The sequence below is a fragment of the Microcaecilia unicolor genome, chromosome 4, assembly GCF_901765095.1.
Source record: "Microcaecilia unicolor chromosome 4, aMicUni1.1, whole genome shotgun sequence".
Taxonomy (NCBI): domain Eukaryota; kingdom Metazoa; phylum Chordata; class Amphibia; order Gymnophiona; family Siphonopidae; genus Microcaecilia; species Microcaecilia unicolor.
The window spans coordinates 177,491,567-177,508,306 of NC_044034.1; the positions used below are offsets into that span (position 1 = coordinate 177,491,567).

General features: G+C 45.8%; 1 protein-coding gene across 1 annotated transcript in view; it reads right to left on the reverse strand.

Annotated features, from left to right (window-relative positions):
• IPO7 (importin 7) overlaps nt 1–16,740 on the reverse strand; it is a 188,326-nt gene that overhangs the window by 135,988 nt on the left and 35,598 nt on the right. Inside the window, 4 exon segments of the mRNA XM_030201007.1 lie at nt 6,510–6,666; nt 7,428–7,586; nt 8,802–8,952; nt 16,101–16,182. Of these exon segments, the coding sequence (XP_030056867.1) occupies nt 6,510–6,666; nt 7,428–7,586; nt 8,802–8,952; nt 16,101–16,182 (549 nt within the window).

The window sequence follows — 16,740 nt, forward strand, 5'->3', positions numbered from 1 at the left end:
TAACTTAGAAATGTAAATATAAACACACCCTAACAGCCTTACCCATCCATAGACAAAGGAACGTGAACAGAACCGACTGAAGTATACTGAATCCGATCAGAGATTACGAAAGCGAATTCCATGAGGAGCTCTGGATTGATCTGAGGGACTAATGGAAAGAAAATTATCAGGTAAGACATAATTTTACCTTCCATAGCGTCCCCAGATCAATCCAGAGAATTGTGGGATGTACCAAAGCAATCCTCATCAAGGGTGGGACTGGCCTACTCCGGCCGCCAACACAGAAGTCCCAACAAGCGCCTCTCGACACGCAGCAACATCAAGGCGGCAATGCATAACAAAGGAATGCCAAGACGACCAAGACGCCGCTTAACAAATGTCCTCCAACGACACCAGACGACACTCCGCAAAAGAAGAGGCCTGAACCCTCTTGGAGAGTGCCCGAATGCGAATAGGGAAAAAATCCCCCAACAACAGGTAAGCCAACGCAATAGCCTCCCTAAGCTACCCATCGACCGTGGCCTTAGAGGTCATGTTTGCTTTCTTATGACCTGCGAACAGCACAAAAAGATGATCTGCTTTCGAAACGAATTAGTCGCCTCCATATAACACATCAGAGGTCCCCTAACGTCTAAACCCCGTAGAGCTCAAAAACTGTGAGGGAAATCCTCGTGCTTGAAGGATGGATGGCAACACCACTCCCTGGTTAATGTGAAAATGCGTGACTACTTTAGAAACCAAGGACGGCACCCTTCGAATTGTCACTCCTGCCTCCGAAAAAATGGAGAAAGGGGCTCTGCACGAAAGGGCCTGAAGCTCAGACACCTGCCTGGCTGAAGCCATTGCCACCAGAAACACAGTCTTCAACTTGAAAACATTCAAGACCTTTACTCAGGGGCTCGAAAGGAGACCGCCGAAACGCCCTAAGGACCAGGTTCAAATTCTAATCTGGCACCACCAGAACCCAAGGAGGTCTGAGATGCCCTACACCGCTAAGAAAACGAACGAACTCCGGAAGAGACACTAAGGAGTGGCTCCCCGAACGACCCCTCCAGGAAGCCAATGCCGCTAACTGACCCTTTAAAGTACTTAGCGACAGTTCCTTAACTATCACTTCCTGCAAAAAAGCCAGAACGGACCCAAGAGGGTCTGATTGAGGGGAAATGCCTGCCAAGGAACCCCAAGCCACAAACGACCTTCCACACTCCATCATACGCAATAGAAGTGGAACATTTGCGCGCCTGTAACATGGTCCCAAAAAACGCCTCCAGCTATCCTGGACACCTCAGACGCAACCGTACAAAGGCGAGGCCATAAGCCCAAATGGAGCGTGATCTTTCATGACTACCAGCCCCTGAAGGATAAGACCCGGCCAGTGAGACAGGTGGAACGGCTCGTTGATCAGGAGGCGAATCAAGCCCGCATACCAAGGACATCTGGGCCAGTCCGGCACAATTAAGTATTACCGGACCTGGAAGACGAGAGATTTCCCCACTACTTGACCGACCATCGGCTACGGAGGAAAGACATATAGAAGCTCCAACGGCCATGGCTGAAGAATAGCGTCCATTCCTTTGGACTCAAACTCTCTGCCTCTTGACTGTTGTTGCTCACAGCTGTATTAGTAGTAACAGTGGGATTTGAACCGTCTACCTCTGCATTACAAGACCATGTTACCACTTGGTCACAGCTGCACTTTGCTGAAGAACCGGGTCACCTTGGGATTGTAGAATCAAGCCATGAAATCCACCACCGGAGTTCGCCAGCGATCTGAAATCTGGCTGACAGCCGGCGGAGAGAGCTCCCACTACCCGGCATCCAAGCGACTGCGACTGAAAAAGTTGGCCTGTACACTTAGCACTCCCGCTATGTGAGCCGCCGACAACTGAACTCGACGCTTCTCTGCCCCAAGAGACAGCACGGACGCCTCTTCTGCCAGCAGAGCACTTCGAGTTCTGCCCTGCCGAATGACGTACGCTACCGCCGTCGCATTGTCGCAGAGAACTTGGACTGGTTGAACTCTCAACAACATCTCGAAAGCTAGGAGAGCCAACTGAAACGCCCGAAGTTCCATGAAATTGCACTGCAACCAACTCCCCTGAGCTGAGTGGCCGAGAACCACACGCCACTCCGACGCGGCGAGAGGCATGCCTCGAGTCAGTATCTGACCTGAGCCAACACCGCAGAGCAAAAGAAGCTCGCGGTGTCCAGGGAAAACGAATCGAAGAACCTTGGAAAGGAAAGACCAACGGCTGAGTAGATACCATTGCAAAGGCCGCATGCGGCTCCGGGCCCAAAGAACGACCCCTGAACATAGTCCAACGCTGTTGGAGCCTTCAGACGAATGAGGGAAGAAACCTGGCACAGCTTCGCCCGTTGCTGTTCCGGAAGAAAAACTCCGCCCTGACGGGTATCAGTTGTACTACCAGGTACACCAGAGACAGATGGTGTAGCAGCATATGTCTGTAGTACCATTGCATGCTACAAAAAGCAAGCTACAGTGGGTCGTGAAGCCGCACCCCTAGAGCTCAGTGCTTACTCTCAGCTGATTGCAACCACTATTAAGCTATCTCTACACTGAAGTAGCTCCTGGGCCACTCCTCATGAAATTTAGGTACCCCATAAGAAACAATTAGAGGTACCGGGAACGCTGCAGTACCAGGTAGCTGAGGCTAATATGTAAAAGTGTGGCCAGTATCAGTATGCTAAGAAAGAGAGAAAAGCAAAATTTAAAACTGAAGAGTTCTGAAAACTGTTCCAGTCATATAAGAACTACTTGGCCAAGCAAGCCATAAGAGATAATGAAATAAAACATGCCCCACTGGAAATCTAGCTGAGCCCACAGTATCTAATAGGATGGAAAAACCAGCCTTGAACCTATAACCTTCAGGCTGAAAGGCCAGCAGCCCTCCTCAATAAAACTAGATTGATATAACCAATACCCACAAAGCAAATGCCACCAGGGGAGCCCAGAGGGTGCAGGGTTACCAAGGAAACCAAGAGAAACCTGAGAGGCCTGCACTAGCCTCAAAATGTAACATTTCACACAGAAACATCTAGTGAACAGCCTTAAGCCTGACTACTAAAACACTGTACTGCCATGTCTGAGAAAGAAGAAGAGTGGAAGAGTGAAAATCTAGGGTAGGATCCCTAATCCTGATCCCTTCCATTAAAGATGTACACACCCCCTGAACCTCCTCAAGGAGGGTCCAGAAATAGTCTTACTGTAACTCACCTCGAGAAGCACAGGCATCTCTACCAGGAGACTTTCAGATAGGCAGTACTTTCCAAGCAGCAGCATAAGGCTCTCACTGTCACAGCACAGCTGCAGGGGACTAAAGGGTCACCTACCTCGCCCCTGGAAAGCTGAGGAAGACTCAAAGCTGTGGAAAACCAATATGCAGAAACTGGAGTGCTCCACACTAGGTTCCCAATCACATTCCTGAAAGATCTACATATAAAACTGCCTGAATTGCAAGCACATCAGAACCCAGGGGAGCACTGGGGCCTCAGCAATGCCATGTGGAGTGGCAATAAAGATAGAGCTATACTAGATTGTAAGCTCTTGAGCAGGGACTGTCTGTTTATGACACATTGAGCCTGCAAATAGGTGGGAAAATGTAGGATACAAATGCAATAAATAAATAAATGTCAGGTGTTAAATACATAAAATAAATATCAGGTGTTCAGCGCTGCAAGTGTTTGGTAGCGCATACAAATGCTAATAATCAAGCGTGCACATACACCCAAGAACAGAATAGCCTCATGAACCTAACAGGCTTCCGCCGGCTCCTAGTGCCCGACCAAATGGAAGAGCTAACCGCAGAGAATATAAAATAAGAACTTACAATGCCTGTATAAAGAACGGAATCAGTTCTTCCCTTTAAAGAGCCTGGTCGAGGTGAGGTCAACTCCCTCACCCGCGGGCAACTCCCTCTGTTCAAGGTGCCCTGAAAAGGATTCCCCTGACCCTGGGACACCCTCCGAATCCATATGTCGTCCCAGGGTTATTATGGAGGGAAGTGACTTGCTCACGGACAGAAGGAGCAGCAGATGGAAATGAACCCAGACAGCCAGGTTCAAAGCCTGCTGCACTGACCATTATGCTACTCCTCCACTCTACCGGCCCCTTAAACCCAACCGGGCCGTCTTAGGCGGCTTCTGTATGAACTCGGAGCCCGAGGCAGTAGAGCCTCGAAAATGGCCGCCTCCTGCCCCTCTCCCTCAGAGCGCAATAAAAACGCTTTGAGCAAAAGAGTAAAAACTCCGGGGAAAATGCCCCCATAATAGCCTTTTCCGGGAGAGAAATCGAGGCTTCTCTGTCGGAGGGAGCCCCAGCAGATCCCCCCCGCCGCATCCTGAGACCGCGGCGCTAGCGAGAAAATGGCGCCGGCGGATCAACCGGTCCAGTCACAGACTTTCCCGCCAAGCGAGAAACGATCCGTTTTGGAGCCGTAGTGCCCAACACGCAATCCCCTGATCCGCACTATGACTCACTACCGTCGCGGAACAAAACTCACAGGGAAGCGACGTGCCACCGTGCCCCGCAGCGCGAGCTGTGCTTAACGGACTCCAACGGAACGGACATAGCCCCAAAAGCCTTACCTTCTCCGCAGTCCCAGCCCTGCTCACGTTCCAATTAAGCTGAACGGAGAATTGTTCCAAGCGCCAAGCAAGCCAAAATGAGACTGGACTGGAGAATAGTTCCGTCTGGTTCTTTTTTTTTTTTTTTTTAAGAGACAGGAGAGGAATACAGCCAAAATCTTCAACATAATTTAAGTAGGCTGACAGGGGGAGAAGGGTAGGGACCTGGCACCACCAGGTGTATCCCAGAATGTGCTCCAGCACCTCAACCCCAGAGAAAGCTCAACACACCCGAAGGAACGGGATAGGAGCCTCAGGCCACAGAGCTGCACTTTATGCTCCGTTCTACCTGCTAGATAGAGAGAATACTGAAGTGACAAGTGAGGCTGGCTGCACATGCTCTAGCAAACTTCTGAGTTCTCTCTATCTAACCTGCTAGAGGAGGGGCATAACCCACAAGTCTCTGGATTGATCTGGGGAAGCTATGGAAGAGCTCTTTTAAGCAGGTACGCCCTATGCAGCATTAAAACAAAATCAGGGGAGAAAACCGCTCCCTGACCGGCCGGATCCTGCCCAGGGCTATCAGCTCTATTATTAGCCTCACTCAGAGGACCCCCCCCCCCCCCCCCCGGGATTCAGGGCTCTCCGTCGCAACGGAGGCCGCGCCATGTGGAAAATCCAAAATGGCGTCCGCTGCCAGCTCAGAGCGCAAAAGATCGCCGCTCGCCATGCTCGGGCCAGGTCTATCGTCTGTACAGCACAAATTACACAGCCCCGCTGATGATTTGCGCTTGCCACATTTAGAACAGCGCTTTACAGTCTCCGCAGCCATCGCCGAAAACGGCGGTAAAATTCAAAAATGGCGGTTCGCGCCCCACCCTGGAGGAGTCAGAAAACACTCTTACCTCACTAGACCGAGTACCACAGCTCCGGTCCTGCAGAAGAATCTCAAGGAAAAAACCTCTTTTCTTTTTTTTTTTTTTTAACGCTGTGAGGAAAGCAGAGGCAAAAGAGGTAAATAAAACACTCCGGAGGATCAGATAAGTGGGAAAGTCAGGGAAAGGCGAACCAATGTGCCTGCATCCACTGAGTGGGAAAGGACAGGGAAAAGCAAGCTAATACGTCCACATCCACGGGGGCATGGGTAAGGCAGGGAAAGGGCTGACCTATGTGCCTTCAAAGTGAAGCTGCTATAGCCTCTAACACCCCGGCTAACAACTGGCAAGCCAGGAGCCACCCCCAGGCAGATTTGTGATGGAGCTCGAAGAAGCTGCAGCCACCCTGCTTGGGGAGATAGAGAATACTGAAGAGGCAGTGGAGCTAGCTGGCCATGAGGCACTGTGAAAAATTGAGTGCTCTCTATTCTCCCCCTGCTGGTTGATGGACACAACCCATACGTAATGGCTTCATCTGCTTGATGACAAGGAATGATGGTTTACTTCCTTTTAAAATCCCAGAGCTGGCTGGTTTACATTCAGTTAGGGAAAAGTGGTGGCTTGGTAACAATGTACTTAGCAAATAATGAGTAAATTTTCAATTTCAGTTCTGCTCTCTGCATTAATCCATCTACTGACACATGCAAACTGGACATCAATGAGGCCTGGGAAATAGGGCAAAGATCTAAAGATGAAAAGCTTTTTCTTCTTGCTGCTCACTTTGGTCTCCTATTGCAACAGGAAGAGACCATCCCAGAAAGTTTACAGAAAGGGAGTGGTCTATGAAAATGCATAATATTAAGAAATTCAACTGATGCTCATTTCCAAATGATTTCTTTTCCCTCTAAAGATAAATCTGACCCTCACTGGGAGCTTCTACCTGCAGCTTACTACTGAGCACACAGCCTAGGCTCAACACACTTAAAACCCACAGAACACTATCAATAACAATTTGTTTAAATTAATTGACACCCCCCACACACACACTACCTGGACAAGAGCATAGAAGATTTTGAAGATCTGCTTCTGGATAAGGACAGACTGATCTGAAGGGTCAGAAAGCAGCTGAATGAAACGATCCTTCAGCATTGGCAAGAAATGCTGCATTGCTGCTACCAATGGACTGCGCTCTTCTGGTTTCTTGTACCTTTGAGAAAGGTGGATAGAAGATTTCACAGGAATTTATTCTTCTTTTACAAATATATTATATGTGCTGCTAAACAAGTATGGTAAAAAATATATATAAAAATTATTTCCTGTTATAAATATACAATCCACCTAATGTTCTACAATGCTAAAAAGCCATGATATTCAAACCCTTTTTTCAAGTGCTCAAAGGAGGAATAAAGCTAACCAGGCATAATCCAACTAACCCCCCCTCCCCCCCAAAGTGCCTAGGACTGACAGGGGAACCTGGGAAAGGAACACCCAAAAAAGGTGTACAGACTATAAGGGGCCAGGAAAGATGGGGACCCGAGCCCCTTCAGGCAAGGTTCCCACATTTATTTGTAAGTAACAGGAAATTTCAACCTCACCTCATGGGAGCTATAATTCTGGACCACAGATCTTCAAAATTAACACAGTGATAGGGTACAGCAGCAAAAGCAATGGGGTGCTACAATGGTTTTTAGAACAAAATCCTACAATAAGCTTTCTATAATAAATGAATGCATTAGCTGTCAGTCCACTTGCTATGGAGAAGGGATCACTCTTTCTGTAGCAATGTACTACACGTACAGCATCTCCCTAGCTATTTCGGTGCAAATTTGTGCAGCTGAAAGGGATTAGTACCAAATACCAAATGATGTCCCCTAATCCCTGCATTTTCTGGGACAAGATCTGCTTTCTGTAACTCCTTAAAATCTTCTATATGTTTTTATGGGTATTTAATAAAATCCACAAACTTACTCATAGTTTTTTACCAGCTGATAGAGGCAAAGGAGAATCCCCAGCCAACAAGCACTGTTATCAGACTGTAGATAAAATCCAATTTTTTCCACGACTGCAGTCCAACGGTTGGGGTAATCATGCTTGATGATGTGATGAATGCAAGTTGTAAGCTGTACTCTAGTAGGGTGACAATTGTATTTTAAATCATTAAATGATTGTTTTGTAAGGAAAAAGGAACATTTCAATTATTTTGTATGGACTTTTCGGTGACTGCTGAAAAAAAAGAAAAAGCTCTATGAATTCTACAATTGGATATCCACACAGATGGCACTCAGCAGTCCATACAGTCATTTAGAACATTAACCCAGCATTTCAAAGCCAAACAGTGAGCTGGTCTTCATTAGTTTTCAGCATTATGAACTTTTACAGAGGTAAAACATTTTATGAGAAAAGGTTTTCTTTGATAACCAGCAGAGGCTATAAGTAAAGATGGAACACATAGGTAGGTAAAAGAGTAAGAGGAGTTAGAAAATAAAGTGACTAATTTAAAGTAAGTTGTACATGTGGCATATGTACTTTTGGCACCAGGTCTCCTAAACTCTGATTTCATATGGGGCCTCATCAGTAAGTCAGTGCTCTATGCTTAAGCTGGTACAAGAAGAATTTTCTTCAAAATACATTTTTTTTTCACGTCGGGAAAAAAAAAAAAGTTACACACTTATTTTCTGTTTTAGATTTTATACACCATCTTTCTACCCCAAAAAGGGGGCCTACAAGGTCAGTAAAATACATTGCAATATCTCACTGCTTCTCAACCACAATCCTTGGGAAATGCCTAGCCAGTCAGATTTTTAGGATATCCACAATGAATATGCATGACATAAATTTGCTTGCAAATATCATGCATATTCATGTGGATATCTTGAAAACCTTACGGTCTGGGTGTGTCCCAATAACTGGGTTGAGAACCGCTACTATATATTTTAAAACAAATACAAACAAAACCAAAATTAGAAATCCTTAATCCCTACATGCATATTTTGAATGTTCAAAAGTACATCTATGTTTTTACTAAGATCAAGTTATCTATATAAATTAGCAGGTGTAAATGTATGTGGGTTCTTTTTTTTTTTTTTTTTTCAAGAAAAGCCTATACTTTTCACCAGTGCAGTTATTTATTTTTGGATGTAATCAATACAAAGGTTAGGCACAGACAAAAAACAAACAGAACACAGCCCCACAATAATACTAACCAACCACTACTTCCTAAATAAAGCAAAAAGAAAAAGCCCATACCCAATGACCCAGCTCTGACGCTCTCACTTGCTGTCATAATATACCAAAAATATGCATTTTTAAACATAAAATGACTTGTACAGGTTGGATATATACCTGATTAGGTCAGGGGACTGAATGATTGCTTCCACAATGTTCTCTCTGATACAGTGACGATCCTCTTCAGGGATTGTATATGATGGGATCTCACCAGATGTTTCTCGTTCTGACCAATACTGGGTTACCATATTCTTCAAGTAAATAACACCTGAATGATAAAAAACAGGATGTTACCAAATGCCTGTATAAGGTATTCAAAAGTAAGGTTTATTCAAACCGAATTTGCATCTTGCCCACTATGCAAAATTTGCATACAAATACGTACAAACATAAGAATGTGAAAAATGTTTTTCATTATCACTATATTTACTTTTCAAAACCTCTATTTTAACTTATTTCTTTTTACTTTTAGATATGATAAAAACTGAAATATGTTTGTCACATTTTTTCCAGTTGGCAAGCTTCAAAGTTTGAAGACAACTGCTGTTATGTCCTTTTTCACACTTCTCTCTGCAAACACATTTTAATGATTTTAGATCTTTTCCATTCCAAAATGGCTGGGATTGAAAAACAGATTTTCTGCTCAATGGTGCATCTTAATTTCCACTAATGCAGATCCTTGATCACCAACTCTTGCCATAGACAAAAGCTCCTCACATAGATTCCACTCCTCCACCGCACTCAGTTTGAGCTCACCGTGCTTCTATGGCAGAGTCTACGTCAGAGAGTTTTGTATATTACCTCTCCCCAGGAGAAACAGATAACAGATCCAAGTTTCCCAGAACCACAGTCACAGCTTTAAAAGGACAATACTTTTAAATCAATTCCCAAAGTTAATGAAATTCTCTCTCCTCGGGGTTCCCAACTTCGTTTATATTTTTGCACTCACACTAACAGACTCATCATCAGACCACTGAGAAACTATCTGCTATCATCTATAATACTGATTCCATAACATGATCAGTAAAAAATAAATAATCACCTGGGCTGTGCTGCTCAAGTTACTAATTTGTTTATAGCAGTGTTCTAATGTAAGCTCCTGGAAACCTTTGAGATGGCCCTCATCATCATTCTGGCTTTTTTTCTGCTATGCTCTGCCTCTCTACTAAAGCTCACAGCAGAAAGAGGGAAGTGGATGGGAGAAGAGCCACAAGGACAAGCCATTTCTCAGTAGACAAAAAATAAATTTGGAAATGCCTCCCCCTCCTTGAGGATACACTCAATGAAAAGTCTGAAGGAAGGCTGGTGGGGTGGATGTCACTGACACACTGATCATCAGTGTTGAGGATTCACATGGGAAGATATCAAAAAATTATGTCTTACCTGATAATTTTCTCTCTTTTAGTCATAGCAGATGAATGTGCGAGTTGAATTGTGACCATCTACCAGCAGGAGATAGAGAGCGCTGAACTGAAGTGTCTTACAGAACGCGAAGCTCCCTGGTCAGTCAGCATTTCTCATAACAAGTAAAAGGAAACAGAGTTACAATATTTCTCCTTCCTCAGAAGGTAAAATGTGAAACCCAGATCTGCAAACCCTCAAACTGATCCCAACAGGCAAGCCAAATGGAAAAACACCGCAAATAGGTCCAACCTAGTTAAATAACCAATAGAAACCTCCGGAAGAAACCAGGATGGGCTTCTGGATTAGTCTCCCAAGACTAAAGGAAAGAAAATTATCAGGTAAGACATAATTTTTCATTCCTTAGCATCAGCAGCAGATGAATCCAGAGACATGTGGGATATAGCAAGTAGGGTGGGGACTTGAAGCTCCTTCAGATAGCTCGATACTCAAAAAGATGCATCTGACTGAGCGGAGATAACGCAACAGTAGTGACTGCAGAAGATAGACAAATGAGAGGAAAGATGGAACTCAACGGAATAAAAGACGTGACTGTGTGCACTATCACCTCTTCAGGAGACAACCTGAGGACCTCAACAGGACAAAGCCTGGAGCATCACACCCCTGCCTGTGTGTGTACCAGGATTGCTGAGAAAATCAGGCAGCCGCAGACAAAAGTACGCGATGTCCTAAAGTGAGGGCGAGCCAGACTCAACTGGAAAGAACGGTTGAAGATGTCCCCAAGCAGACGCCGAGACTGTTCTTCCAGTAAGTCCATCTAAACCTTACCAAATGTCAGTTCATCCCACAACGAGCACTGAACCAGCTGCCGATGGTTGAAGCTGCATCTGCTGCCCAGTGGCACCACCACAGAAATGATGGGCTGTGACTGCCAACGACCACCACCTGGCCAAACCCTGAACCCAGCTAGACAAAAATGTCAAAATGCCAGCCCTGTTGCCACATCTGGCAATGCAGCCACAGGCTGACTGTTGGATTCCAAACTCCGTGACACAGAGCAAAGGCACAACACAGCAACATACATGCTGCTGACAGACATTCATCCACAGAAACAGAGCCCCTCTGAATCGTCCGAGAGAGGCTGTGCTGAATCCATCAGCTGAGGCTGAGTTTGGCATGGAGGAGCCAAGACAGAAGAAAACAAATGGCTGAGAAGGGACCACTGAAGTGGACAGAGATGAAAACCGGCTCATGGAAGAACACCCAAAGAGAGAGGCCACTGAACCCAACCTATTCTGCGACCTTGGGACGTGCAAGGGAAGTAGAACCTGATACGGGTGCGAAGCCTTGCTGCGGAGCAACACGAAGCAAAGCCTTCCCACGCGCATGGGAAATAAAATACACAGATCTCCACCATGGACCTTTGTATCGGTCCATGGTGTGATAGCACCTCAAATATTGTGTTCAATTCTGGTCACCGCATCTCAAAAAAATTAGAAAAGGTACAGAGAAGGGCGACAAAACTGATAAAGGGTATGGGATGACTTCACTATGAGGAAAGGCTAAACTGGCTAGGGCTCTTCAGCTTGGAGAAAAGGTGGCTGAGGGGAGATATTTAGAGGTCTATAAAATAATGAGCGGAGTGGAACGGGTAGACATGAATCGTTTGTTTACTCTTTCCACAAGTACTAGTACTAGGGGGTATGCGATGAAGCTACAAAGTAGTAAATTTAAAACGAATTGGAGAAAATGTTTCTTCACTCAATGTGTAATTAAACTCTGGAATTCACTGTCAGAGAATGTGGTAAAGACGGTTAGCTCAGTAGGGTTTAAAAAAGGTTTGGGCAGAGTCCATAGACCATTATTAAACTGACTTATTTCTGGGATAAGCAACATAAAATATATTGAACTTTTTTGGGATCTTGCCAAGTATTTGTGACCTGGATTGGCCACTGTTGGAAACAGGATGGTGGGCTTGATGGACCTTTGGTCTGTCCCAGTGTGGCAATACTTACGTACTAAGAATTGCAGTAAAAGCAACCGACACTTGGGGAGGAGAACTAAACGCATGACCCGAAGAAGAGAGCCTACTGGTATGAAACTGGAAGACTCCAGAAACAGGAAACGTTGCAAACCAGCCACTTGGTGAAGTATGGAGAACCTAAAACAAAACCATCCATGCGAAGGACAGGTGTCACTTGATGATGTAGAAAGTCCGAACTGCATGGAAAAAAGTGACAATGCGCACCAAGGAGTGCAAAGCACAGAAATCCCCTGTAGGGGTTCAAACAGTAATATGAAACTCCCCCCGCTGGACTGAAAGCAGTAGAAACAGCAATGGTCCCATTGGAAAAGGTGAATCGGTAACCTTCTGTCACCTCCTAAGGCCCAAATTCAGAGGGAAGGAAACCCCTTTCCTTGGGCCCACAACTCAAAAGAGACGACTGCCCATTCCCCAAACGTATCTGGGAACAGTCTCTAACGTATCCAAATGAAAAGCACTTGCCAGGTGACTGGTATTGCTTGACATTTGGGCCGGAGCTTGCATGGCGATTCTAAGAAACAAACTGCCAGGGAATGGGAGAAACTGCAGTCTCCAACCTGCGGAATGAGAGCCAAGACCCATAGGCCTGAGGAAATTAGATCTACTCTCCATGGAACTTGGCAGGATGTCCTGACAACAAGAAACTGGAGGAGTGAACCAATCCCTCCTGTCGACATGAAAGAAGGAATGTCTTGTCAAAGCAGGCTGACAGAAGATAAGCCTGTTCCATAGCTTTAGGCCTCACAAAACTTAAGAAGAGACTGAGAGAAAGGAACAGAATCGCCAGGCTGGTCCCCCAGCAACCTCCGAGACTGGGATCTCCTTAGGTCTCCAACCAACCGCCCTAGACCTTCTTCTATGAAAAAGGTACCTCTAAAACGTAGCTTGTAAAATGAGACTAGAAGCCCCAACAGCTGCCCAAAGCTAATGCAGATCCAACTGCCTGCTGAGAGTGGCAAACAATGGTTGATGTAGCTGTGCACAGGAACTGGCAGGCATGTTGCATATGAGAGCCAACAAGTATGACTGGAAAGAGCCAGAAGGTGAAAGAGAAGGTGTCTGTCTATACTACCATGCACTCTGGAGCCTCACGCTCACTCTCGGCCATGTGCAATAACCAGTATGGCAGTACTCTACAATGAAAGAGCTCTGCAAAAGAACTAGATGCCCAAGACAACGAAAAAGGTGCAAAAGGCAAGAGACGCCTCTAGAGACACTGCAATCTACAGCAAGTGGTGCTGGCCAGATAGTGGTGTCTGAAGCTGGTTTGCAAGAGCCCTGTCCAGTGTTGGTGGACTAGATCAGAGAATAGAGCCACTGTGGAACAGCAACACAGCTAACCTGTAACACTGCAGTGTAGTGTTAGCTAACCCAGCCTCCGTAAGAACTGTTTGGCAAGGGAAACCCCATGGGAGAGTGAAGACCCAGGTGCATTAAATTAGAGCAGAGTGCCACAGCTTCCAATAGAACGGATGCCCTAGCTTAGAACCGGAGACCTTCAGGCTGCCAGCCAGCCACTGCCCAGAAAAAAAAACTATTCTGCATCCAAAAGCACCGTAAGCACAGAATCCAGAGAAATTCTTCGCATGGCAGCACTGTGGTGCTTATGATGTCACAGTCACCACGGACACTAGGATAACCAGTGGAACAGTGCACCAGTCTTAGAGGGAAAAAAAAACAACAACAAAAAAAGACCTGGTAAAATGGATCACAGCAACCTGGAGCCAACGGTTCTAAACAGGAGACTATATTTAACTAGCTATTTACAACTTATATGCCGCTTTATCAAGAGACTGTTTGGCGGAGTACACTAAAAACAGACAATCATTAAATACACAAAACCGTTATGGCATCTGTGGGTTTTTTTTAAACTGCCCTCTAAGAAAGGCAAAAACCAAGGGAGCCCGAAGTTCCCAAAAGGAAAAGTACCGCAAAATATGGAAACCTAAATAGGCCCCAACAGGGCACTGTACAAACATGGCACACTTCACTGCTGGCTCCAAAACCAGGGGTAGCGGGCACCAAACCCTACAACTAGAAGGAAAAGCTGAACTCCTCATCAGCAACGTGGCCTGTGGTGACCACTGTGCCCCAACAAAGACACCCTAGGCAACTTAGCTGTCCCAGGCTAGGCATGGACACGAGTGAAAACTGTAATGGAACCACTGACCTAAGGTGGTCACTTGTAGCGTCATATACCTAGGAAAGTACTTAAGCACTCGCCTAGCACACACCAACTGAGGAATCGCCAAGGAGAGGCCACAGTAGGAGCTGCGCGCAATCACCAACCACCCAATAAAATCCCTTGAGAGAAAGAGGTGGGAGGGATGAAGGGGAGGGATGAAGGGCAGGGAAGGGATGAAGGGCAGGGGCAGGGGCAGGGGCAGGGGCGGGGACCCCCCCCCCCCCCCCCCAATCAGGTCCACCAAACCTGACTCCGCACCGAGGGAAATCGCCAAAAGGAGAGGCTGACATCAACTCGATAGTCACCCCATCCGAAGTAAATAGGCATCATCAGGTAGCTGACACTGGTTTTTTTTGTAAGAAACAGTGCATAGAAGCCAAATAAACATGGGAGAAACAGAGCAGACAACTCTCCCCCTCCCCCCGTAGGAACCACGGAACAGCAGCAGTGAAGGAGAGAAGCACAGGAGGGACAGGTGAGGTAACTGCCAGCATTGCCATCCCCAGCTGGTGCACACCAAGATGGCCTCTAAAACCTTGTCAGCACCATTAGGGTGACCTTCCCGAACTCCATGTGTGCAGGAAAAGAGCAAGGAGGCAGCTGCTCTGTAGGCTACAGAGAGCCCACACTGTCACTACAGCCAAGACCCAGCGCTGCTCACTGCTTCCCCCCAGCATGGAAACACCTTCCTACGTGACTGCGAGAAACTGCTGAGAAATAAAGGAAAACATAACTAACCCCCAAGGTGCCCTTTGGGAGATCTGCCTGCTGTCCCAGGTGCATTGGAGGCACATAGCTATCCTTTCTCCTCTCCCAGTCCCGATACTGGGAGCACCAGTATCTCTCCAGGAGTCATTGGGAGCCAATATAGAATGCCCACACACTTTTTTTTTTTTTAACATAAGAAACCCGAGGAAGAACGGAGAGGTCAGCAGAGTGGGGGAGAGACCTGGGGTGACCAGGTGTACCTTCCAAAGGCAGCACGTTCAGCCAAACACCTCCAAGCTCTACTGAATTGAGAGACCCAGAACAGGAGCTGCTAACAGATGAGATCAGGAGCTTGTGAGAGACCGTCCATCTACCTGATGGAGATGGAGAATCCTGACTGACCAGGGAGCTTCCCAACCTATAAGACACTTCAGTTCAGTGCTCCCTATACCAACCTGCTGGTATTCATCTGCTGCTGAGGCTAAGGAATTGGTGGCTCTCCTTCAGTTCATTTGGACTCAAAGTGGCCCCCACTTAAAAATCAGGGAATACCACTTGTCTATAGGATTCCTCAACTTGAGGACAGCAAATATTTAGTGTCCAGGGTTTGTTTTTCATGCTACTCTTCAGTTTCCCACTGAAACATAAAATTGGCAAGCACTCTTACCCTGTCATCCCTACCCTTGTATGAACAGTAGTTTAAACAACTTGTGACAACCAGGAATTCCATACAATTCAGTGTCAGTGGAGATCATTCCACTATCACTGCTTTGTGTGTGTGTACCAACAAGGCTAAGCACAAATGGGCACTAAAATAAAGGGAAGCATAACAGAATACTGTGGTTTGTTAGCAAGCTACTCATGCATACAGACCTATCTAGCCCCACTCCCAAAATGATAGGAGGCTCACTGAACAGCAGCTAAAAATATTATAACCAAACCTTGCAGCTCAAAGTGCAGTGCATAAATGCAGTTGGCATTTGACAACTTATATCACAAAGAAACCGATGTGCAGGATTTCCCTATATACCCAGGCTGGCTAAACATTTCAAACCAAATTCAAGTAACTTTGCACTGTATTCCATCCCTCCAAAAACTTAATTCTAAGTACACTTGCCTGCCTGTCTCACTGGTAAATCCAGCTGCTCCGACATAGTGATCTGAAGAAGAGTCGACACAAAGTTCACAGACTTATGAGCCTGCAAAAGAATAAAAAATTAAAAATCAAAATGGCAAAATATGGAAAAAAAATAGCAGCATTGAAAATAACTTTCCCTGATATGTATATATGAAGTCTCTCGTGGGCTGCAAATATATAAATCCCAAATTCTAAAAAATCCTACACACCCAATGGATCTCTTTACTCAACCCTCAAATCTCTTTCACACAGCTATCCATGCTTTGCCTAGTCCAGGAGAGGCTGCCAAGTAAGTGGTACCACCACATAACTGGTCAGCCCAAATTGAAGACCAGCAAATAACTACCTAACCTTCTAAGGAAGTAAGTGAATAAATGGTCCTCTAGCCACAAAATGAACAATACTTCAGGACTTCTACAAAAGCTGCTTGTGCCAGCTGTCTTCCAATCACAAAATCCTACTGGCTTACAAATTTGTCATTTGCCTTCCGAAATGACTATTTCACGGCATAAAATGCCTTGAGAAAGACCACATTTACAATGGCTTAACATACAATAATTGTGTTATTAAATTGGGGCCTAAATAACCAAGAGAAAATGATTTAGAACTGTCTATTAAA